The sequence below is a fragment of the Lepidothrix coronata genome, unplaced genomic scaffold, assembly GCF_001604755.1.
Source record: "Lepidothrix coronata isolate B3197 unplaced genomic scaffold, Lepidothrix_coronata-1.0 Scaffold1, whole genome shotgun sequence".
Classification (NCBI taxonomy): domain Eukaryota; kingdom Metazoa; phylum Chordata; class Aves; order Passeriformes; family Pipridae; genus Lepidothrix; species Lepidothrix coronata.
Window position 1 is genome coordinate 8780002 of NW_016690181.1, and position 23681 is coordinate 8803682.

General features: G+C 39.4%; 1 protein-coding gene across 2 annotated transcripts in view; it reads left to right on the plus strand.

The window, feature by feature from the left end:
• Positions 1 to 21668, plus strand: part of PAMR1 (peptidase domain containing associated with muscle regeneration 1) — a 59250-nt gene extending 37582 nt beyond the window's left edge. The window contains exons 7-12 of one of the 2 annotated variants that reach the window (XM_017813973.1): positions 10660 to 10830; positions 13500 to 13712; positions 15357 to 15423; positions 17524 to 17756; positions 19058 to 19353; positions 20663 to 21668. In XM_017813973.1, the coding sequence (XP_017669462.1) occupies positions 10660 to 10830; positions 13500 to 13712; positions 15357 to 15423; positions 17524 to 17756; positions 19058 to 19353; positions 20663 to 21199 (1517 nt within the window). In that variant the 3' untranslated portion in view covers positions 21200 to 21668. The remainder of the gene's footprint in view (positions 1 to 10659; positions 10831 to 13499; positions 13713 to 15356; positions 15424 to 17523; positions 17757 to 19057; positions 19354 to 20662) is intronic. The other variant, XM_017813983.1, reaches the window with a different exon arrangement.
• The last annotated feature ends 2013 nt before the right edge of the window (positions 21669 to 23681 follow it).

Below are 23681 nucleotides of genomic sequence, written 5' to 3' on the forward strand. Positions count from 1 at the left end.
TGAACTATTCTGTCAGCCATGCTAGGGTGAATCTATATCATTAAATATTATTTTCCTGTTACAGTTAACACACATTAACAAACATTGTTTCAAAGCAATATGCATTTCTGTAGAGTGTCTTTCTCATCCAGCATTGTTTGGGCTTGTCCCTGTTTATCTGGAGAGCTGACATCTCCACAATGAAACACCTCAGGCTTATTTACTCTCTCATTTGTAATTTGATATAATAATGAGCATATCCACTTCTCTCTTGCCCTAGAATCTTCCCCCTGAGCAGACAGTGCTCTCCTCTGCAGCACGATACTGTGATGTTTTCCAAGGGACACATTAGGGAACTTACGATAAATATTAGTTCTTGCTACTGATAGAGAAAGTGAATGTTGTGGATCATTAGGATACAGCATCCCAGCACAAACAGGTCCAGTTGTATAATTAAATAGGCCATCCAACTACCGGAAAAGGTTGTATCCAGAGACACAGCTTTCTAAGGGCTAAGAACAATGCTGATAAAGATCAAGTGGCTAATTGTAAGCAACAACCTCCAAATTGCCTCCGGATGAATAAATCACAGTGAGTGATCCAAGCATATTTTCACATGGATACGGTCTCATTCACAGAGGCAGGGAGCTGGAAAACATCAGGGGTGAATTCCAATTGGCTGGAAGGGAATGAAAAGATCTGGATTTCAGTAGGGATTACGTCATACTTCTGTGTAATTATTCCTAGCCAGTGGAACCACTGCAAAAGCAAAAAGGCCCAGAGAGCAGGACTGGACACCTACTGTCTCTGGTTCTTTGGGCTGGTTGATCAGCTGCTCTTGTTATGATTTCCTTTGACATTTCCAGAACTAATGTGAGGGCTGGCAAAATGCAAAGAGAGGAGATTTGAACTTCCAGGATTCTTCCACAGGGGATAAATTAAGGCCAAAGATCTTTGTAGTGAATAGTCTGCCCCAGCAATTCTGCATGAGCTGTGGCTGGAGCTGGGCATGGAGCTGGGAGAATGTGTCCTGGGACATCACAAGAGGCATGAAGGAAGGTAGACAGTTTCTTCCCTTTTGAAGCACAAGTGAGTGAGGGCAGAGATAGTTTATCAAAAGTCCTCCTTTGCTAGCAACCTAAATGGACATTACTGCAATGCAGGGAAGCACTTTTGGGGAATAATCCTTGTTACCCCTTCAGAACTTGTATTTGATACTGAAGGCCAAGGTCCTGAGTGATGTTTGCTCTTTTAGCTATTGCAGTCACCACAACATGAGCGTTTTTGTGGAGCTGGCCATTAGTATCTTAGCCTTGGCTAAGTGCCTATGATAACACAGAGGTTTGAGGTACCTCTGAGACCTCTGCCTAAAGCCTCACCCAGTCATTGCTGAGTCTGTGGTGACAGGCATAACCAAGCAGAGCAGTGCTGCTTTGATGTGTGGCTGTAGTTGTTCAGAAAATGCTGCCATCACTGTGAACGCTTTTTATGACAGTGGTTTCTATGCCCTTTCCTGTACAGGATCTACTGTGGTGTTTGCAAGTATTTGTTCTCTGCTACAGAGTCTTGCTTTAAAACAAAATAATTTTCAATCCAAACCTTAGCACTCTTGGCTTTCCTTGTTCACTCTCTTCTAATTTCTAATTGTAAAAGCTGCAGTCACATTGTTTTTTCACCTAAAGTGCAGAGCCTGTCAGCTCCAAAAAGTAAAAGTTCTGAGTGGCAACAAAGAAGACAAGCGAGCATTCTAGACAACACCAGCCCCCTCAGACATGGCCCGTGTGAACACACACCACCCCCAGAAAGCATTTTCTTCAGAATTCTGACCAAGACCACCTGTCCTCCAAAGCTGTTCAGCTCCCAGCAGTCTGTTCCTGCTGTGGGGAAGAATGATGATCACATTGCTAAGCTAATGCCATCGAGCCTCTCTGGCTCTCATTCACATCCAGCTCTTGCCAGAGTCTGGAGGAGAACAGCTGGGCTGCTTGTCACTGTGTGGCTTCTTAGTCATCAGTGCTCTCCAGTGCAGGAGCGGTGGGAGGCTCAAGGAGGTGGTGGCAAGAGTGTTAGTTTCCTTATGCTGGATCCTGCAGTACTTGATACCATTTATTCAGGAGATCTTGAGCTGAGAGTTGATTTTGAGAGCAGCATCAGAAGATGCCAGGCTCTTTCCTGAGTATAACTACCATCACTGTGAATTTAGCTCCTTGTAGGAACAAAGCCTGTGCTGAAACAATTGTAGGCTCCAACAGTGTCAGTAGTGTCACAGAGAGAAGGACATTTCCTCCACAATTTACACAGATTGCTTGATGTGGCATTACAGGACCTCACGAATCAATGTTGCTGTCAGCAGACTTACGATGTGCCCATGATTCCAGCATGCGGAGAACCTTGAAGGCAGACAGGAGCCAGACAAGAACAACGGGACTCCTGAAGCATAAGTCTGGAGTCAGGGTTCCTGTCTGTGTGTGTGTGACCTAACAAATGCAGGTTTGTCAGGCCTGAGCACAAAAGAGCCACAATGCACTGCCTCAGGATGGCAGAATGGCCTGATGCCTCCCAGTGTGGACTATTTTATCAAATCCATTGCCAAACTCGTATGCTGGTTTGAAAGCCCTGCACATTGCTTATGAGAAGCAATAGAAAAGCAATTCTGAGCACTTTGAGCCATGGCCTCCAGGAATCTTTCACCTCATTCTTTCCTAGAGGATACAGCTATTCTAAAAATAATTTGACAGCCAAGGTCCTTATGCTTTTGGCTAAAGTTAGTCTCTGTGGGCTTATGTGTTAGGCATTAACCATCTCTGGGCTGCTATGCCAAGCTGCAGAAGGAGGATGTCTCAGGAGAACCATCTGAGTCCTCCCCCATGTTGGTTCTTTTCTGATAGCAAACCCTGTGAGAACCTGGGGGTCCTCACCTAGTGGATGCATGCTGCGGAGAGAAGGGATCAGCACAGGGATAAATGGTATCAGAGATTTACATGGACTGACAGAGCTCATGGACTAGGATTAGGAAATAAGCTCTGTTATGAGTGAAGACAACAAATTCCGTAAGTCTGAATTCAGAAAAGTCCCATATGGGACTTTGAAAAGGGCATCACAATACCCAGCAGTAGCTGCTAAGCTTCTGGTGGCTGGGTCCCTCTTTAACTCATGTGCTTTGTGTTCAGACATACTGAACTATCTGCTCCCATATGGCTTCATCACCTTTGAACAAAACACTGCTGCTGAGAATAAAGAGTAGATTCCTAAATGGTAAGACTAATGCCACACAAAGTTGGGTCAGTTTAAATATAAATGTAGTAAGAATATCAGGACTGTTAGCATTGCCACTTACTCAGTGTCTGCCTTCAGATAAATCATTTGATATCTCAGTGCTATCACTTCCCCAGCAGTAAAATGCAGACAGATGCTAATTTTATAAAAAACATTGGAAAAACAGAGATTACTGTTATATAATGATACTCAGGTAGTCATGTCATCAGACTTGCCTTCTAAACAAAACTTAAACCAACAAAAAGAATTTGGTCAAATCAGACTTGCAGTCCAAAAGTCAAACATGATGGGATTTATCACTATTGATTTCAGCAGGCTTGGCTGTAGGCAGCCTTTGCCAATATCAGTGAGCTGTATGAAATGTATGTAGGTGGAGCTGGCTAGGAGTTTTCTGTTAGAATAGTTTCATAGCAGAAATTCGTATTTTCTGCTGTATTCTTATTTAATTTTTATTTCCCTAGAGAGGAAAAAAAAAAAAGTCACTTCCACATACTCTGCCTATTGTGCTCCCTCTAGCAACAGCATCTTGGAGCCATGTTTCTAGGGCTTCCAGGTCCTCTGGCTCCAGAGAACATGTTGGCCACTGCTGTAAAGCCAAGAAACCCCAAAGTTCATATCCAAAGTCCTGATGCTCAGGATCCCTGTGCAGGTGTTTTTCTGGCTTGGCAACTGCTGTGACTTTTAGCAGCATGCAGGGTCATGATAGCATTCACTTGAAACAGAATGTCATTTTGGCTTCCTCCAGACAAAATGTCCTGTCTCTCAGGATAGTTATTTAAATTTCTTCAGTTTCAGTGTCTATCGGGCTTTCTCTGACAGCCATTAGATGGTTTGGCTAGGATGGTGGCACCAGGGGTTCCAAAGCAAGTCCATAACTCTTTTTCTGCAGAGGAAATATTCTAGGATTTGTTACAGCAGAAGCTGCTCTATTCCCCTATTTGTTACAAGTGCAGTTTCTGTGACCATTTTCAGTGTTTGGCCTCCACTGAGCACGCCAACAGACCTTATGCAAAAGCAGTGTTACAAGTACCTACAAAAGTTGTGGGGCCCCCAACACAAGAAGGAAGTGGACCTCTTGGAAAGAGTCCAGAGGATGGCCCCGAAGAGAATCAGAGGGATGGAGCATCTTTCCTCTGGAGACAGGCTGAGAGAGCTGGGGTTGTTCAGCTGAGAGAAGAGAAGGCTCTGGGGAGACCTTATAGCAGACCCAGTACCTAAAGGGGGGCTACGAGAGAGCCACAGAGGGACTTTTCACAAGGGCATGTAGTGATAGGATGAGGGAGAATGGCTTTAAGTAGAAGGAAGGTGGATTTAGATTAAATATCAGGAAGTAATTCATTACCATGAGGGTGGTGAGACACTGGAAGAAGTTGCCCAGAGAGGTTGTGGTTGCCTCATCCCTTGAAGTATTCAAGGTCAGACTGGATGGAGCTTTGAGCAACCTGGTCTAGTGGAAGGTTCCCTGTCCATGCCAGGGAACTAGATGATCTTTAAGGTCTCTTCCAACCCTAACCATTCTATGATTCTATGATTGTATGATTCTATAAAAAATGCTCAACAGAGCTATACTACATAGGCAAAATATGCTATATACATCAGCACAAGTCAGCCTAAAATCCAAACTCTGATTGAAAATATGCAACGAGATAAATTTCTTTAGCAGGAGCCATATTAAAAAGTTGTGTAAGCAACTTAAGAACAAAACTCCATACAATTACAAGCTCTTGCACCTAATATTTCAGGGAGAGACAAAAAGAGAAATATAAACCTTTTATTAGTACCGGTAATGACAAATGAGATTTAATTCAGGCATGCAATATATTATTGAAAGGTTGTGCAGAATTTAGAAATAATAAATGATATGTGTGAGGGGGAATATATATTATTTAACAAAGTGGGTGAGAGGAAGGCAGCAGAAAAAAATAGTGTTCATTTATTGAAGGGATCCTGGGACAAAAGCAAATGATAATTCCATCAGGCAGGATTTGAAGGACATTGAAGAGAGAAAAGTGTAGCTCAAGAGATCATCTAATTTATCTCACTGGTGATAAAATTAGCTTGAAAACTATTTCTAAATGGCACATAATTCAGATCTGAGGAATGTCTCTTACACATAATTTAAAAGGAAGAAGTATTTGCACTGTTATTATTAATAATGGAATATTTTACTTAAAAATTCAGGAACTTACTGTTCCTCTAGTCAAGTTTTCCTCATATTGAGGAAAGTTATCTGAGAAATGTGGAGGCATTTCAATGTTTCATATGGTACAGAAATTGTTTTCTTTTTCCCAAGACACCAAAGAGGCAAGAAGCACAATAAGTTTTATCAGGAATGTGTGAGTTTGTGATATAGACACTTGAGGCAGTTCTGGTTTTTATTATCTGACAACGGGGTTACCACAACTGAGCATTTCTGCCAGAGGCATGTGTAACCACCTTATCATATATCTTCCTACTTTGCTGTCTTATGAACTATATGGAGCTGTACCAAGCCAAAACTCACCTCAAACCCTAAAGTGACAAGGGTTACGTATATGCCTGTATAGTTTAATTGTAGAACTTCCCAGGAACAACACTGTGTAGCAAAATATGGAAAATTAAAACAAACAAACAGAACTATCTCCATTCATAATGCATTTGCTAGTGTCACCCTGTTCTCTCCAAAGTCTATTTTTTTTATATGGAGTTTCAGTTTTCAAGTGATGAGACTCATATAATTTCCACTTACATCCTATTATGCTTTTCTAACATTTGTCAAGGACACTTTTTCTTGAGTAAGAATTACCCTGTGTTTCATTTTATCCTGCCTGAATATACCTCTTTGTCTTCCCGTAAACATTTTAATGCATCCTTTCTATTTTTAGCTTTTTGATTATTGCAGTTTTTAACTTTTCCATGACCGGGGTGGTCATTCTTAGCTCTTAGTCACTCTCAAGATTACACTTCCCTAACATTAATTTCACCTTTCCCTGAAACCTCTCTCATTTTCCTATTGCTTTCTAGATATAAATTCACCAGAATCTTAATAGGTCTGATGACATCCCGGCAGGAGGAATGGGATCAGCCTGACCCTCATGGAGTCTCTGGGTTGCTCAGATATTTTTTGGCAGACCTTGAATGAATGTCTTTCATATTTGGCTGTCCATTGCCACGTCATAGTAGAATTTTGTAGACACCTGGTCCATTTTCTGGGTTCCTAGTGGCTTTGGTCTGACAGGAAAGTTCAGGGATTGAGCCCTGCAACCTGAAATCCTGACGCTTTTAGTTCAGTTTTGGTAGGGCTGTCTCAAACTTACATTTTGGGGTAAGTATTGTTGAATTCATGGTACATTTCACGCATAATTCTGTCTGAAGTTCTCTACCTTGTCTTCTGCTTCTTCCTCTGTCTGCTTTGCAAAGCACATGGAAAAGTTAGGCAGTGACTGCTATTCAGAGGGCATTGCACTAACACTAGGGAAATGTTGATAAGGCCTTTAGGGAGGATAAGATCTCTGGATGCCAGTTCTTTCTTTAACCACTGCTGTGTCATTGAGAAAAGTCATCCCATGGGTTATCAAGACAGATTTTCCTACTCCTTCTTCTCTCATTTTGCTATGAACAAGTAGTGCTGTAGCAAAACAGAGGATAAACAACACGTCTAAATTGCCTCAAAGGTAGGAAGCCAGAGTCACAGGGCAGTAGGAATGTTTTTTGACTGTTTGTTTCTTTGTTTTACATGTGGAGCAGGGCAGTCTAACTAGTGGCCTAGGAATGGTTCAAGCTTATGGAGTGCTGCTGGAGAGCCCACCACCTGCTTCCCAAGGAAGTGCTGTCCAAGCAGCTTCCAGCCCTGTCTGTGCTGTAGCAGTCAGGCTAGACCAGGCACAGGTATAGCTGGGGATGGATACAAGGTGGGATGGGGATGGCTGTGGGTGAGTGAGGGCTACGAGGGGAATCCTGCCCTCTCTGGAGTGATACTCAGAAGTACTCAGTAGATGGCAGGATCAGCCCCATCCTGCCTAGGCAAGGGAATCTGAAATCAATAGAATACCTTAGAAAGCTTAGAAACTGAAGAGAAGTGGGTCAGCTCAGGTGGTTGGATTTTATGGCTAATATGTATCCAAAGGGTAAGGGCAAAGATAGGTATGAATGACATTTACAAAATGTTCTTTCCTTTTGTTTTGACTTCTGAGAAATGTCTGTTGGAGAATTGGATGTAGTCTTACACCAGAAGAGAATGTTGAAAGACTTCAATAAAATATCTCAAACAAAGGAGGCTGTCCTAAAATTCAGTGGAATACACTGCACATTCTGAAAGATATAAGAACCAGTCAAAATCACAGTCTTGATGGGAAGCTATCCGCAAAAAAGATAAGATGAACTTGGATGAAGCACACGGGCTAGGATTCCCTTCATAATAACTGTTCAAAACTCCATTGTCTGTAAAGGGAAAAGGTGCAGAAGAGATGCCTGAAGCGTACTACGTGAAAGGGATAAAAGGCAAGTCAAACTGAAGAGGGAAAAAAACCCTATAGAGCTCAAACCAAAGCAGTAGAAGCAAGTACTAGAGTAACTGTATGAATCTTTCAGGCTAGATAATATCACTGAAAACAGAGAGCTCAGCTGTGGTACTGAAATGCAGAGAACACCCCAAGATTCAAAACCACATTTAACTGGTAGAGAGAACAAAGGAACTTAACAAGATTATCTGAACTTAACAAAATAAATGGAGTGGCTGTGCCTCTAGTGGCAAATTTTAAAGAAAAGGACAGAAGATGAGGGAAGACCCTATGTTACAAGAGAATGGACAAGCAGTAGCTAAAGGCATGGGTAACAAAAGGGACACATCTATTAATAATACTAAACTGTTTTGCCATCAGAGGAACCCTGCAGTGGCTCTGTAACATAAGTGGCTATGAGCTAATGCTTGTGACATCCCTATGATGAAAGGGGTGTTCTCATTTGTCAGATACAGCAGATGAAGCAACCCAGCTACGACCACAGTTTTTTAACTATGATTAGATCTCCTGACCTTCTGCCTCCATATCCTCTGTTCTAGGCCATAGTTCAGTACTAAATTAACCTGTGTAGGAAACACTGAATTTACATAATAAGTTAAACCAGAGCTGTTCCAGCTGGCTCACACATGCACAAAGAATCTAAAGAAAGTGTGACAACAGAAAAAATCAAAAGGACTAGAAATGAAATAGCTTAATGAGTTAGGAGACTGAACAAGAACAGATACTTATAAGTAAGTAAGTGTGGCTTTGTGAAAATTTTCCAGGATGGACCTAGAACACAAAAGTTGTTCTGCAGAGTTGAACTGGACCACATACAAAACAGAAAACCTGTATTTATGATAAAAAATAGAACTCTGAGTGATGAAACAGATGTTTCATCTAATTTTCTCATTTGACAAGCTCAGTGTGACTTTACATTGAAAGAGAGAAACATAAATGCAGGGAAATGGATTGCTGCACAGAGAAAGATATGGAGGGAGTGACTGGGAACACAAAGATCATGACTGCAAAGATAAGTGTTCTGAGAATTTAAAACACCTAGAAAATCTATGTTCCCATTGTTTCCCTTTCATTTATCTCTGTGCTTGTGTATACACATATCCACCTATATATGCATGTATATGTGTCTATATTTTACATGAGAAATGTCAAGGGCTAGAAATAAATTCTGTTGAATTTTTGTCATTATTCTTTTGCTGACAATGATACTGATGCCAAACACTTGGAGCCAAGAGGAAACGCTGAGCTCTCCTAACGGGATGTGTTTTCATTAGGAGCACTGAGTCCAGGCCCATCTCTAATGCTTAAACATTAGACAGTTTTTCTTGCCAAGACTTGTGCTCACTAGTGCACAAATGATTCTTCCAATTCATTATTTGATGTCTTCCTTATGTGAATATTTGAATGGTCCACAATCCATATAAACAGATATATTTATGTGTGCTCTGTGTAAGGATTACAGGGCAGAGGCCTTAGAAAAGTTTTTTCTCTGGAAGTGTAAGGATTGAAATTTGGCTTCAGGTTAGCAAGCAATTAGCTATGAGGCAAAACAGAAAAAATCAAATTCTAAAAGCGTAAAGTAGGGATTGATCTCTTTAACATTCATCTATATATCTTCAGTGGAGTATTACAGGTCCTAGGTAAAAAACCTATATGCATATCTAAGTGTTGCACTGAATCCTTTCTCATGCGGTTTTTCACAATGAATGACCCAGGCAAAGAGAGACAAAGAGATGGATAACTGTGTGTATAATAAATCATGTGTTTCCTACATTGCTGTGAATTCTACCTACAGAAATACCCATATGTAATTTCTACATACAGGAAATTGGTCTTTAAAAGTGACTTGGAGAAAGTTAATAGGACATGGACATTCTCTGTCTCTATAACAAAGAAATTACAGCATCAAATAAAATTATCAGGTGTCAGGCTGGAAACAAAACTAAAGAAGGCAGTGCATTTTTCATGCAGCCCTTAATCTGTAGAACTCATTACTACAAGATATTGTGGCCACCAAGTATGTAGCTGAGTTTAGAAAACACTAAGACAAATAAATGTTAAAAAAATATCACCAGGGTATGTTATACCAAAAATACCATTTTAGTTCTTCTAGACCTTGAGCTTCAGACTTCTGAATGCTGACAGAATATGCCAGGAAAGTATCCTATATGCTTGTTCTATTTAAAATGTACTCTTTACCACAAGTGGACAGGTTTCTGTGCTGGGTGGACTTTTGTTCTGATTTAGTATGGTTGGTTTGATGCTGTCAGAGAAATCTTGCTTATGATGCCTAATCTAATGTTTACTACTTGCAGTAGTTATATATAGACCATCATCCGTATTTCCCCAATAGAGTGAACCCTGTGGAAAGGGTAAATATTCCAGTTTAGTAAATATCAAGGTTCCTTTTTAATGTAATTATGCTAATGTTTGGTCTATACAAATAACGATGCTTTAATATTTCAGCAATGTTATCTGCAAATCTCTATAAAAATGTAAAGAATTTGAAAGAATTTTAGTATAAGGTTTTTAAGGATCTACAGTTTTTCTTGACCAGGCATAGTAGTTCATTCAAACCCACTTTTAAGATAGAAAGTGTTTCAAGTACTAATATTTTGAAAAAATGATCCTTAATGATTCAAACACATGCACATGATCACGTCACACTTCTGAGCAATCCCATTGAAACTAATGGATCTATATAGGCTTTGAAAAGTGACATATATATAAGTGTATGTAGAACTGACACCTAAACAACCTTCTAAAGATCAACATATACCAGGCTTTTAATTTTTACTCCTGTGTCCATTTTAGTTGTTTTTTCAATGTTCTAAATATAGAATCATCCTAACACAGTCCTGTTTTTGTAATAAAGTGGATTTTTTTGAAATATCTGAACTGTCAGTGGTGATGTGTAGGACTCCAGGTGCTCCCGCTCATGGTATTGTGGAAGGAGATGACTTTAAATACGGGGCCCAGGTTTACTTCAAGTGCAACGCGGGTTACAGCTTAAAAGGCAGCCGTGTTGCCTACTGTCAGCTTGATGGGATTTGGTCATCACATCATCCTGAATGTGGTAAGGTCATTTTAAGTTTTAATTCTTATGAAATACTTTGGCCAATGTATGCCCATGAAACTAGACTATTCAAATCTCACTTGAAATTTGGTAGATCTGTGACTTAACATGTTCTTTTGTCTTCCTGTCTTTAAGAAGCAGTAGGAATTTTTATTTTACTCTGCTGGAACCCAAGCCTGCAAGACTTTCTTACATAAAGGTCTGACTGAAACATCAATTGACTGAAAACTAATATCCTCAAAGACTTTAGGCATATATCCTTTTTATACACAGATTGAAAATGTCTAGGACCAAAGCCAAGTGAGGGACATTGTTTAACAATGAATAGTTATTTCCATTATTATGTATCCATGACACCTTCTCTGCAGAAATCTGGTGCGCTCTGCAGAGGTCACTAGGGGCTTACTCTGTGAAGGCTAGACCCTTATTTCAACAGAATTCCCATCCTACAGAAAAATGGATAAAAAAGAAACTTCCATTCATTCTGACTGTGCAAGATGGCATGACTACCATTCACACTGATATACCTATGAAATTCCAAGCCCCTTCTTCTCATCCAAAGAGACTTTTAATTTTTCTTTAGTTGATTTGTATGGCACAATTTCATTTCCATATTCCAAAATAATTTGTATCAATTGAAAAAATGCTTTTACAAGTGTGTTATGTCAAACAATGTAAATTTGGGGGAGAGTGTTGGAAAAGATCTGTATACAAGTTCATCTGAAAGAGCAAGCACTAAGCATTCTTCCATCTAGAGAGAATGTCTCCAGTTGCAGTGAATGTAATGTCAGGATCATGCTAAGTCCCTGCTGCATAATGTTCCTGGCTAAAGATCTATAGAAACATCTGTCTCTAGACTTGGCTGTTACTGAAGTGCTAGGCGATGTAATTTGGGTTTCTCCTTCCCAGATGTTTTCTCTTTGTTTTTAATCTATCAAAAAGGTCATAAACCTGAGCTTAGGGAAGAAGACAATTACTCTTCAAATTACTGAAATAAGAGAAGGTCTTAACTGACCTATTTGGTCAAGCTTTTGGTACATTTGGAAATGTATACTCCACTCATCAGATGATGCCTCTAGGCTAACCATCAGTGCAGAAAGCAACTTGAAAATAAAGCATTATACTGTGGTGGATTCCCTGTGGTCTTTAGCTGCTATCAAGTTACCATTCACTTGCGGTTCACAAGTGAGAAGGCCTGTGAGGTACAAAGAAGGAAAAGGGAGCCAAATTAAAAGGAGACAGGGCTCTGCTTTTCCCTTTCTCCTGGTTGAGAGGAAGTTCAAACGTCCTCACTGTTTACTGAATAGGACTTGTGGAAAAGTATTTAGGTACATATATAGCTTCGAGCGTGTACTAAAACCCATAAAACAAAGAAATGTATGCTTAGCTTGATTTTACTCAATGTTAAAAGCATATGCTCTTCATTAGACTTGCATTGTTAGGGTTACCTGTGTGTTTAGATGCTTTGCTGAGTTGGGCTTTGTCTGGTGGCATGAGGATATGGGGACAGGACAAGGCCATATCTTTGCACTGTAATTGTGTTGATTTCAAAGTGATTTAAATAAATGTCTAAGTGCTTTGTTATATGTTGGTGCTTTTGTGAAGTGAGGCTCAGCAGGCAGTCAAGTCTGAAGCAATGATATGAAAAGGTCCTTTCGGGTCAGTTGATCTGTCTCAGTCTTCGGCCCTCTGTAAGCAGAGCAGCACCAACACCAGCTGTCTAAACTGGATGTTTGCTGGTTATCATGCAAGGAGACATCAGGCAGACGAATTAAACAGAATTGCATGTTACTGTCGTCCTGACAAGAAAACTGAAATGAAATCCAAAGGGAAAAATTAGTACCTTGTCACATGCTAAATAGAAAGAGCAGAGTTAAAAATACAGGGAAAAACATCTACTAGCATCAAATAGTCAATCCTGATTTAGGCCAAAAAATTAAGTTTATTGAGAGGAAAAACCCAAACCCAAAAACAACAAGAATTAAAAAGAAGGGGAAAATACTGGGAAGGAGGAAGTAAAAGAGGTTTTATAGGCAGAACATAGCATGAGTAGGCTTTCCATATTTACTTTTTAGTATCAATAAATACATATATATATTCTCTTTCAATTCCCATATTTCCCTGGATTATTGAGATCTCTCAGTGCTAAGAAAACAAAATGCATACATTTGCATGCATGCAAACATAAAAGTAAAATGAAGTAGTCTAGTTTTATTATCCAAGTCCAGTGAAATATTGAATGCACAGAAGAGGGAAATGAATGACAAGGGCCTATTTCCTGCAAATAGTTTAAGTATAGCCTTTTATGTTATTGAAGTTGCCTTGTTAATGTTAGTGGGATAGTAGCACCATGTCAAGTCAAGGTTCTTTTTCAGTATTGTCAGCTACTTCTTATGGTTTTAACAATTTGAGAATTTTTAACAATTTGAGAATCTTAGCCTTTCGTGAAGACTAAAGTATGTATTATAAACAGACATCTCTATATTATAATTTCTTCTTTAATATTTGATATTTTCAAAGACAGGGATCCCAGAATGGTCTTGAAAAGGCATCTTTAATAAACTGTAGATTGTTTAGTAACATGAGAATGAAATGCCAAGCAATTTGATGGGTGAAAATAACATAGTGAACGTGATAAAATGGTTACTATCTTTTTCCCCTATCGTTAGTTCTAGATGAAAAAAACTGCTCAGATCCCGGTGGCCCACTCAATGGCTACAGAAGAGTAGTAGAAGACACTGGGCTCTTGAATGGACGCTATGCAAAAATTGGCACAGTCATTGCTTTCTTTTGTAACAACTCATATGTTCTTAGTGGGAATGAACAGAGGACCTGCCAAGACGATGGAGAATGGTCAGGGAAGCAACCAATCTGCATAAAAGGTAGTTTACAAACTTTTTTACCACAACTCACACCAGCTGCTATGGTTTTACTGGATTTTGTTTAATATAATTTGCACTCACCAAACAATCATTTTTCTAAGAATAAGCTGTCTGACTGATACCTGATACTGAGATAGGTAGTTCATGAGCCCTACTGGCTGCTATATTCAGACAGAGAAGATGCCAGTGATTCCAGAAGATTCCATCTTTAAACAGGGAAAGGAATGTTCCCTAAAACCCTTATTACCCCTATTCTAGGATCAAATTTGCATAAGATCAAAATCAAAGAAAATCAGCAGGGAATTGAAATAAAATGAAATGATTGTCTCATGAGACACTTGACAACAATCAGTTGCTGTCATAGGGAACAACTCTCCTCTCACAATCCTTTTAAGATTGGGACCAATCCTTTTAAGATTGGGACCAATCCTTTTAAGAATGGGACCAATCATGAGTGGAAAAGGCCAAGGCTGTACATTGCCTTGAAGATTTGGTTCAGAAAACCACTTGAGTCCATGCTTAAACTATCTGTATTCATTAAAACACTGAATCACACCTTTAAATCCTTTGCTAGAAAGGGAATTATGCTATTGACCTGGAGCTATTATAACTGTTTATAAATCCATGAATGAATGAATGAATGAATCAATGAATCAATGAATTTGGGCTGTAGAACTGCCAAATTCATTTTATCAAAGCAATTGTTTGACACATATTTTAATGGACTTTTTGAAAATTGAAGTAATGATAATATAAGGAAATGCATCTGTCTCCTGGGGAATTTTCTTTATTCTGTTATTTTAGATGAAAATATTCTCCCCCTGAAGAGTATAGTCATCTGTAAAAAGCATCTTTATTGATGTTTACTGTGATAGTGACATAACGGTTAACATATATAGTAATCACAAAGAACTAGATATTGTTAAATCACACAGAATACAAGTGTTCAGGCATACAGATAAAATCCATCCTGCAAGGTTTCTTTTCTTCCACTCTGTGCAGTAGGAAGGAGACCCTGGCAGAGTTATTTGAACTGATAAACCTGAATATTTTATCCTATTCTAAAAGTAAACAAATACAAAACTAGAAATCCTGGATCTCTCTTCTGTTATTTTATGCTTGTTCAGGTAATTCTGAGGTGTTCCCCTGAATCAGAGTCTCCAGTTCCTTCCAAGAGTACACAGACTCTTAGAAGTCTGTAACATCCTGCCACCTTTCTCTGTATGCCGAGTCACTGGGATTATCTGTGTGGGGCTACACAGATAGAAATTAAGTATTTTTGTATATAATTCCATTATTTCTAAAGTTTGCTCAGATACAAACCCATCAGCCATAGTGGTGTAAATCTGGCATTCAGACACACTGATGGAAAAATCCTCCTCCATGTCTGAAAGTGCCAGTGCAGAAGGTGTTCCGTAGCTTCCGCTGTTGTAAATGGGACAGATCTTGCGAACTGTGGAGAAGTATTCTTCCAAGGCTTTAGGGTTTAGGGTCTGTCTTTATTTTAATGCACGTAACTTAACTGCCTCTTTTCTTAATCCAGTCCACTATAGCTAGTGAGAGGAAAGGTTGGAAATGTGTATGAACCATAGCACTTGAGCTGTGAATGTGAAAAAGTACTGTGCAACATTATATTTTTTCTAGCCTGCAGAGAGCCAAAGATCTCTGACCTGGTGAGACAGAAAGTGCTTCCAATGCAGGTTCAGTCAAGGTGAGAATGCAATATCTCAACTACAGTTTAAAGAAAAAATGTGATTTCTTTTTCCTTCCTCTCCTTTTCACTCTGTGTATTTAGCCTGCCTGAGCATCAATTCCTACAAATGCACTGATAACCAAGCAATGAGAGCTGCTGGGAGGGGAGGTCTGATTAAGCACAGGTTGAAGCTGCTGGAGGCAGCCAGGAAGAAATGCACAGATAGAGATGTGCAAACTACAGGGTGATGCTGGAATTCTGCTTTCAAGCTTGTGACAGACTATGAGAACAGTCTGAGAACAGTTCCTTGGGCTAATGATGTGTGTTAAAATATGAACATGTGCCGTCTTAGTGAAAAAATGTGCGGGGAGAGCAAAAGGAGAGAAGGGAACAATGTAATGTAATCTGCAGTGTAATCTGCTCCCAGTAAGTTTCACCATCCAAAGCACTATGAGATTGGGTTGAGTGTGGGCATGAAGGAGAGGAGGAAGTAGAGTAGGAAGGGAGGAAAAAATGAAAGATCAGAACCTTCCTGAGCTTACTCTTCTGATGATTTCCTGAAATAAACCCAATCTGAATTAGTTATGTTCAGGTTCATTTTCGTCCAAGTAGTAATTTCTCATTTCAGGGTTATTTTTGCAGTACATGACTCATTTAATTTTAGATGCAGTGCAAGAGCTGTCCTCATCTTTGGTCTTAAGAACAGTCATATCAGGTCAGAATAAAGGTCCAGCTCAAGCCATATCCCGTCTCTGGCAACGGCCAGTAGCAGATGCCTAGAGAAGGTTTTAGGAACAAGGCAAGCATGCACTTCCCAAGCACTCTCCCACTCTCCAGGTCTGTGATGTCTGACTGTAGAGATTCCCTGAGAGGCCAACATGAGGCTTTAGTAGCCATTAGGAGATTTTTCTTGCTTAAATTTCTCAATTCACTTGAATACAGGTCTTTTTATGCTAAATGTTTCAGATATTAACACCAGCTGTGTGAGGGCACGTACATGCCCCCACATCCATGAGATGCCATGAGATGATTCCATCTCATGTTTTTGTGCTGTTTTTAATCCCTTGAAGTAGAATCTCCATTTCATAGGTCAATAGTGAGGCAAAGTCTGGATTGTGCAATATTGCAAGTCACATGTGAGTTTGGAATGGGACCCTGGCAGTCTAAGTATGACTACAGCAGCTCTCATCCTCCTTCCAAAATACAAGAAACTTGCCGTTGCTCTTGTTCTTAGTAATTTTACTTTCCTGTTAAGTATTGTCTCACAGATTGGGTATGATGGAGGTGTCTGTGTCTCTCTGTGATAAAAATGGAATTGTCATGAGAAAAAGTAAAATTATGTCTTTTCTGGATGCAGGCAGTTCCAGATATCTCAAGGGAAACTAATTTCCTGCTGAATTTTTCAGACATAAATAGGTTTTTTTGGATATGGGCTTTTAAGCATTAGAGCAAGGGACACATTCTAAGGGATAAAAATTTAAGTATGACTGTAGTCAACCTTATGGATCATATCTAGGCTGGTGCATATATTTATTTTTAATTATTATGCCATGTTTCAGCTAATCAGTACAATTTCTAAATGGAAGCTTAGTGATTATGAAATTATGAAATCTCTGTGGTGAGGCAATTATCTCCATTAATTGCTAAACCAAGCAACTTTAGCAACATGATTTAATCTGAGTCAATTCCTAATACTGCCTATTAAAAAGTTCACTAGAGAAAAGATGTGCCTAATTCCTCCCCAGTGAGAATTAATTACAGCAATTACTTCAGGTGTCATTTCTTTATTTAAAAATGGTATTTCAGTCCTTTTGTGAATGGCAAAAACTGTTCCACATTCAGAGACAACTGATTGCAATTTAGAAACTGTAAAATGAAAAAAAAAAAGAGACACAAAGAGAAAATGTATAAACATATGTGTATTTATATATGTGTGTGTATATATATATGTAAATGGGAGCATTGCTAAACTCTGCTGGAATGATATTTTTGCCTTATTCTTTCACAATCAAACTTCATATACTTTTAAAATGATACTTAACACAACTGGTGATAAAGTTAGGGTAATGATTGCTTTTATAATATTATAATTATTGTGTTCTTTGTGCCTTGAAACAGAGAAACACCTTTGCACCAACTTTACTCTTCTGCATTCAGCAAGCAAAAGCTTCAAATCTATCCAACCAAGAAGCCAGCACTGCCATTTGGAGAACTGCCCCCAGGGTACCAGCACCTGCACACTCAGCTCCAGTATGAATGTGTTTCTCCATTCTACCGCCGCCTGGGTAGCAGCAGGAGGACTTGTCTGAAGACAGGAAAATGGAGTGGGAGAGCCCCTGTGTGTATTCCAAGTGAGTCTCCAAGGGAAAAAAAAATGCACATATCTCTTGGGTGGATGAGGGAACATAATGTGTATTCGTCTTAGATATTTAGGGAGTCCCAGAAGTGTAGGCTGCCTATGCTTCCAGCTGGGAGAAAGAAGCGATAAAGCTTGAAGGATATATGTGTCATTTCATCCACCAGTAGAACTTGTGCAGTTGATGGTAAAGTGATCTTTCAGCACTGTAATTTACCATTAATTTCTACCCTTCCATTGAGCAAAAGGTTTACTGAGTTTTTCTCCTGATTTGAAAACACTTTCCTATATACTGTGGCACACAGCTGACACCACCATCAAACTTTAGGCAATAAAGTGGAGAGTCGGCAATTTTAAAGAGGCTCTTCCTTTAACAAACTCTGCTAAGGAAGGGTTCGTATTGCAAACTCTAAGTCCAGATAAAATCTTATCCAGAGCTAGTGAACAAAGTAAGTTAGGGTAGGAACATCACAAGATTTGGTAAAACCCAGTACTGCGAAAAGTAGATCTTAACAACAAACAAATTTTTATTGTTCTTGTTTGTAGTTTTACTTTGAGATCATATCATGTATTTTGAAAAGTATTGCATTCAATGTTTTTCACTACGGACATGCCCACACTACATCCCAGGGAAAAAAGTGTCCTAAGGGAGACTAAAAAATGCAACCATATGATGTAACTCTTTCACTGGAAATAAACATTTTCTAATATAGGGGATTTTACTCCAGGTCTGACCCTGGGTGACATGCTTCTAGAACAAGGCAGAGCTTTTTCTTTTCCCCAGGATGACTGATGATTTAGATGCATTTGCTTCAACATTCTTGTTGCAAGACAAGTCTGTTCTCATAGGCATGTGCAAAGATTATTGTCAGGAAAGGCCTCACAAGTACTTTGTGACTGCCTAGGGTGAGGTTTAGTGCAATGCTGGCTTTGTGGTGTTCTACGATAAACATGAATCAGGGATGTTCTTTACATTTCTTTATGCAGTCATCTCATTATAATGCAGCTCGATAAGGTTGTTGTGAAAATTCACCTGCTCAAGTGCTAAATCCATATTCCTACTTTACTCAGGAATTCATAGAATAATGGAAAATTTGATTTATTTTTTTTTAAAGCTATATAAAATACTCCTATAATTTTGCAGGTCAGATATAGAAGTTAATTAGACAACTGTCCCTCATGCTAGTCATTGCAGTTTAGTTTCTTTTGGCACATCCTAAGAAGGAATCAAGAGTAACATTCAGATTCTTTGGTGGGGAAAAGGTGTTACTTAACTTTTGTTTCACGTTTCCTCAGTCTGTGGAAAGGCAGAAAACATCACACTTCAGAAGATAATGACCTCTACCAGGTGGCCCTGGCAAGCAGCAATCTATCGCACGGCCAACGGGGTGAAGGAGAACAGTCTGCGGAAAGGGGCCTGGATCCTCATCTGCAGCGGGGCCCTGGTGAATGAGCGCACAGTGGTGGTGGCAGCTCACTGTGTCACCGACCTGGGCAAGACCATCGTGCTCAAGACGGCAGAGCTCAAGGTGGTTCTGGGGAAATTCTACAGAGATGATGACAGGGATGAAAAGACCATCCAGAACCTGCGGGTGAGTAAGTCTGATGGGAGTGGAAAATGATGAGCACAGATAGATACTGATCCCACCTGTCTTGTATGGGGAGAAAAAGTTTACACTTCGAGCAGTGTAACTCTTTTACATGCTGTTCTTCAAAATGCATATCTATAGAGGCAACTGACTGAACAGCCATGACACAAGAAGGACACATGCTGTAGTTCATTAAATTCCTCAGTGTTGTCCAATTCATACATTCACCCTCTAACAGAGAACATGAGGAAAATAGCTCAGGTTCTGTAAGCCATAATGTCTTGAGTGATATTGCCACAAAAAAAAAGGAGAGGAGACGCCAACTACTGTCAAAATTGATTAGCATAATTTATGAGGGAAACACTTGTGCTCTCCTGGTTTGATGCCATGAGCACATTTCACTCCTCAGTCCCAAGGCTGTATAGCTCTAAACTCAAAAGAAGTTTATGTCTGACTTCAGCTCCAAAAATAGCACCTTGGGCTAATGTAGTGGTTTACTTTTTTGATTGAGAACTAGAAAGGCTGAACTTAAAAGGAGGAGAAACACAGCAACTTTGGGAATGTGTGTCTCTTCTGTGTGTGTGTGTGTGTGTGTATGTGTGTATGTATATGAGTTAATTAATGGATGTTATCCAAGAAATCATAATTAACTTGATTGTTTCTCCCCTGCCCCCCTTTTTAGCTTCAGTTTCTTTCTCTAATCCCAGCTTTTTCATACTTTTCCTGTAAGAATATATATATATATATATATTTTTTTTTACAGTATTTCCTTATAGGAACCCTCTCTCTTCTTGTAGCGTTTCATTAAGGAAATGAGCAGTAAAGGTTTGGCCCCAGTATTATGTAACATATTACTATATCCTTTTTTGTTGGGAAGATAGTTGAATTTCAGTGAGGTAGCATTTTAATTCAAAGCCCCTCCTCCATCCAAAATCTACAGGCTGAAGGTGACATGGCAGGTAAAACCTTTTTAGTAAACAGTGGAAAAACTTGAACTGTGTGTCAACTCCCCATTTTGCTGAAAATGTCCTTGACTGCTTTTGATTAAGAAGTGTCTCATGCAATAAAAACTGTCCTGAAATCCAAGCCAAAGGAAAAAAAAACCAAGTCAGAAGATGCTCGGTCTCTGCATGTTTCTCATTTGAGTGAACACCATGGTGAAAGAACAGCATAGGTGAGGGCAGAGGAGAAGCAGGGATAGAGGAGAAGTATGCAAAATAAACTAACATATATTTTAGTAGTATGGAAAGAGTGCTGCTGACTTGCCATTCCTGTTAACTCTACAATTCTTCCGATTCTGTTTCCTCCCCAGATTTCTGCCATCATAGTGCATCCCAATTACGACCCTATATTACTTGATTCTGATATAGCTATCATAAAACTCTTGGACAAAGCCAGAATCAGCAGTCGTGTTCAACCCATTTGCTTGTCATCTACTCATGACTTGACGACATCCACAGAGGATTTAAAGATAATGGTTACTGGTTGGAAGGTGTTGGCTGACATTAAAGATCCCGGATACAAGAATGACACAATCCGCATGGGAGCTGTTCAGGTGGTGGATTCACTGTTGTGTGAGCAACAGTATGAGGATAACGGCATACAAGTCAGCATCACTGATAGTATGTTCTGTGCCAAACAAGACCACACATCCTTTTCTAATATCTGCCCTGCTGAGACTGGTGGGATTGCAGCCATAACTTTGCCAGGAAAAGCATCTTCTGAGCTAAGGTGGCACCTGATGGGATTAGTGAGCTGGGGTTATGATAAAACTTGCAGCCTAGGACTCTACAGTGGCTACACCAAAGCTCTTCCCTTCAAAGACTGGATTGAGAGGAACATGAAATAAAAATCTGTGTCTGGAAATGGCATTTTATAATATAATATCTCTCTCAGTCTCTGCTGTTTTAGGCTTCTCATCCCAGTGATGAGACACATTTGGGATAAGGTTAAGGTAGACAGCCTGGTAAGTTGTCCTTCATCAGGCTACTTCTACTTAACCCAGGACAGAGGGTCTTAGTGCATGAGAAGTTTTTCTATATTTGGTCTTTCTCCCCTGGTGGGAGGACAATGCTCCTGAGTCTGACATACAGAAACAGGACAGTAAACTCTGTCTGAAATTAATCTGTAGTGTGGAGTCCCCTAGAGAAACTGATGGTGAGCCTCTCCCAAAGATCTATGTGACTGAGTGGATTAAGAGTCTAGAAAGAGTAGCCTGAATTCATTAAGATGGATGAGCTTGTTACGGTATGTGCTGTCTGTATTGCCATTACAATGTAATCTTTTTCCCTCCCAAGTACATTACACATTTAAATAAACCATGGTTTGTTTTTTTAACCTACATACTCATGTCTGACATTGTTTAGATTCATTGTTGCTTTGTCTGTGTCACACTCTAGGAACTCTCTACTTCCCCTTCTGTTTGCACGTGACTCTCACTTGAGACACTTCAGGACTCTAAAAGGCAGAATTAGCAAAAAATTCAATGACAATATAAATAACAAGATTCTTTTTTTCTTAATAGATCCAGTGCTGCTATTGTACATGAACCACTATAATGAAATGTAAAGGGGAGTTCTCTTCTACCTTGTATTCTAAATAGATGAAAACACAAAATGTATTCTAAATACTTTTTTTCCAAGTGGATTTCAAAGAACTGTAAAAGCCTCAGGAAACTTCTAGTTTCCATCAGTTCCCACACCTTTGTGGCAAAACTACTCCTCTGTAGCTCTTCAGGGTGAAGAGTAATGTCCAGGTCTTACACTTAGCAGATGTTTTTCTTGAACTGAGGCTGAATTGTTTGACACCAAAGGGTAAGATTCTCCCATTGGGCACGTTGTCCAGGGGAGACACTTGAGTGTCCTCATGGTCCTTAGTCACTGCTCTTTCACCAAATTATTTGCTATTCTCTATTCAGTCATGGCTAAAGACTAGGGATTAACCCTAAAAAAGCTGGGGAGAAGAGACAGTAATGATTGTCTCCCATCAATAATGACTCCTTGATAAGTTATATATGACCGTATGACAACCTGGAACTTGAAGAACTTTCAAATAATTACAGTGCCCAAACCAGTTCACAGCAATAGCTTGATGTGAAGGCTGGGAATCTGATGAAAGGATTTAGTACTCTTGCCAAGAAGAACTCCAATCCTGAAGTTGTGTTCTGCCTAGCCTATTGCATGGCTATGGCAATTGTAAGCTAGAAAGTCTGATTTCAGTTTTGATTCTCTGATGCTGTGAAATCTTGTTAAGAGTTTCTTAGCATTCAGTAGTTTCCACTCACTTTTGAATCTGAAAATTGCTGCTAATAGGACAATTAGTATTGGACATCATTCCATGTAATTTATTTTTTACTTTACTGAGCAAAAATACTTAATGTCTTATGCTTTTGCACTTTTCTTGTTTTTGCTGACAACAGGATCAGGTAATTTGGCTTGAATCATATACTTTAAAAGCTACAACCAAAGTATATTGCTTCTCTTTATCTTGTTTGTCTGTCTCCTCTTGCCAGGAGATTATGCTTGGCTGACAAATTGCATGGCAACAACAGCAACAAAAATTCTGAATTACACGTGAAAAATATGACGCATGTCATTCCTCTGCTGGGAGGAACATGTGCCAGTGAATGTGTGGTACTCCCCCACTGACAGCATGGGTTAGAGGAAATTAGGTGTCAGTTTTGGAGAAGCACAAACTTGCAGAAAGTCAACATGTGTTTCTTCCTAACACTTTTGACAAAGAATGAAATGAGAAAGCTCTTCCATGATTACATTAAATGATATTCTCTACACTCTAAATAATAATTTAATTATCTAATGATAAACAGAAATTATAAAGATCTGTGAGCTAGTTCTTTTCTCAGTTATGACACTATGACTGCATTGCTCTCCATAGCATTATCATTTCCCACTGCTATAACTGAGAGAGAAGAGGTCCTAAATGTTTTTCTTTCCCTTTAGGATTTGTCCAGTCCACACAGATCTGTAAAACTCTGTTTTAATTACAGCTTTAGCCCTCGCTCTTCTCGTTTTACTAAAGATCAGCCATGACTAGTATTTACCAGTCCTCTAACTCCTCCTCAATGTTGAATCCCATCCCCATTTGGCTTCAAATCACTCACAGATCTGGCAATGAATAGCTGAAAGTTTCTGGGCTTGGGCAGCAACAATATAGCTGTTCACTGGCTGTATATCACACAAAAGTACATTCTTGAAGAGAAACTTGTAGGAATTCATGGAATTAAAATCTCAGGAGGTTGCTACAGCTGTGCAGGCACAGCACCATTCAACCTTCCTTCTTTTTACAGTCATGATGCTCTTCAAAGAAAACAG